The sequence below is a fragment of the Buceros rhinoceros genome, unplaced genomic scaffold, assembly GCF_000710305.1.
Source record: "Buceros rhinoceros silvestris isolate BGI_N320 unplaced genomic scaffold, ASM71030v1 scaffold21533, whole genome shotgun sequence".
NCBI classification, from domain to species: Eukaryota; Metazoa; Chordata; class Aves; order Bucerotiformes; family Bucerotidae; genus Buceros; species Buceros rhinoceros.
Window position 1 is genome coordinate 8,191 of NW_010402098.1, and position 1,583 is coordinate 9,773.

The 1,583-nt window shown below is 59.6% G+C and overlaps 1 protein-coding gene across 1 annotated transcript in view; it reads left to right on the forward strand.

The window, feature by feature from the left end:
* Positions 1 to 1,583, forward strand: part of TMEM8A (transmembrane protein 8A) — a 13,281-nt gene that overhangs the window by 6,237 nt on the left and 5,461 nt on the right. The window contains exons 7-8 of the mRNA XM_010132541.1: positions 681 to 787; positions 1,322 to 1,445. Coding sequence (XP_010130843.1) covers positions 681 to 787; positions 1,322 to 1,445 — 231 coding nt within the window. The remainder of the gene's footprint in view (positions 1 to 680; positions 788 to 1,321; positions 1,446 to 1,583) is intronic.

Sequence of the window (1,583 nt, forward strand, 5' to 3'; positions counted from 1 at the left end):
TCTCCCCTTTGCGGGGCTTTGTCCCTGCTTCTGGGCTGGTTTGTGAGCGAATTCTGGGGGCTGTAGGTACCAGCGGGACAATTTCTCTTCCGTTTTGTTGTCACAAAACACTCTGAGCCTGTTTTAGCTGCTTCCAGCATGTCCCACCTGCCAGCTCCAATTCAAGCGCCACAGTTTGCTGGTGTGTGGTGGCAGTGACGCAGAGGAGAAGGAATGGAAAGCAGCTGCAAAGCCATCTTCTCCACGGGAGCCTGGCACCTTGCCACCGGGAGAGGAGACTGAGCAGGGAAACCCAGGGATGTTCCTGCCCGAGTTGCTGATTCCCGGGCTCCTTCAGTGACAGATCCCCCCTCTCCCCCGCCCCAGAATCAGCCCCCTGAAATTCCGTGAAAATTCCTGAGGGCTGGAGCAGGGCTCAGCCCCGACGTCCTGCTGCCTCTGACTTCTGCCACCTCATGCTGCGGCAGTGTGTGAGTGTCCCAGCCCCGGGAGGCTCCCCTGCCTTTCAGGCAGCACATGGCATGGTGGCACTGCAGGGTGAGGGGAACACGGCTTTGCCCAGAAGGAGCTGCAGAACTGTCCTTGATCTGCAGGATTTATTGTCCCCTGCTGCCCCCGGTAGCGTGGGAAATGAGTCATGCGGGGGGGTGGCGTTGGGGCGTTCTGACGTGGGACACTGCTCTGTTTGCACAGACGTCCGTGAGCCTGGCCAATGCCACCGTGGCGGCGTGTGTGAGTGCTGCTTCGCCGGTGCTGTCCCTCAACACCACGCGGAACTGCAGCACAGGTATGAGAGGCGCTGGCACCCACCGCCGGCTCAGGGCTTTCCTTTTGGACCTTGTGAGCTCTTCACTGACTCAGAACTTCGTGGGGTGTCCCAGGGAAGCTGATGTTGGCACAGACCCTCCCGAGGTCTGTGCTGGCACGTGCCCAGCATGCTGGGGTGGCACCGGGGATTAGCCTCCACCAGAGAAAGGTCTAGTTACCAGCTGGGGCTCTTCCAGCCTTGTTAGCAGGAGGTTTGGGGATGGTCAAGGTATTGCTGGTGTGCAGAGAAGCTAAGCTCTGCACTTGAGTACTGACCAAGCAAACAGGCTGCTCCAGGTGCTCTGTGTGGTCCAGGCAGGTACTGAGAGCAGTGGTGAAAGAAAAAACAAGGGTCTCGGGAGCAAGGGTCCTCTCCATCCCACTGGTGCTTGCTGGGGATGGGAGCAAGGAGTCACAGAGGCGTCTGATCCCTGTGCAATCGGTCTCAGCCTGAGGTTGCTGTGGGCCCTTATCCCCTAGTCTTGGCCTATCACAGCACCCTGTTTTCTTTAAGCTTTTTTCCAGGGCTACCCTCTGAGCGTGAGAACGTCCTCTGCAGAAGCGATGCTGATTGTCCTGTACCCGCAGACAGATGTCTGGTTCCTCTCCCTGCAGCTCATCTGCCCGAAGGGCCAGGGGTGAGTCTGGTGTGTCATCCTGCCTCGGGGCTGCTTCAGAGCACCCTGTGTCCCGCTGCCCTTGGCTGGGGGGAGCAACCCCGCCCCCCTGCCCTCACTGCTGTGCTGGGGGCTCATGTTGACCGGTAAGGTGACGCT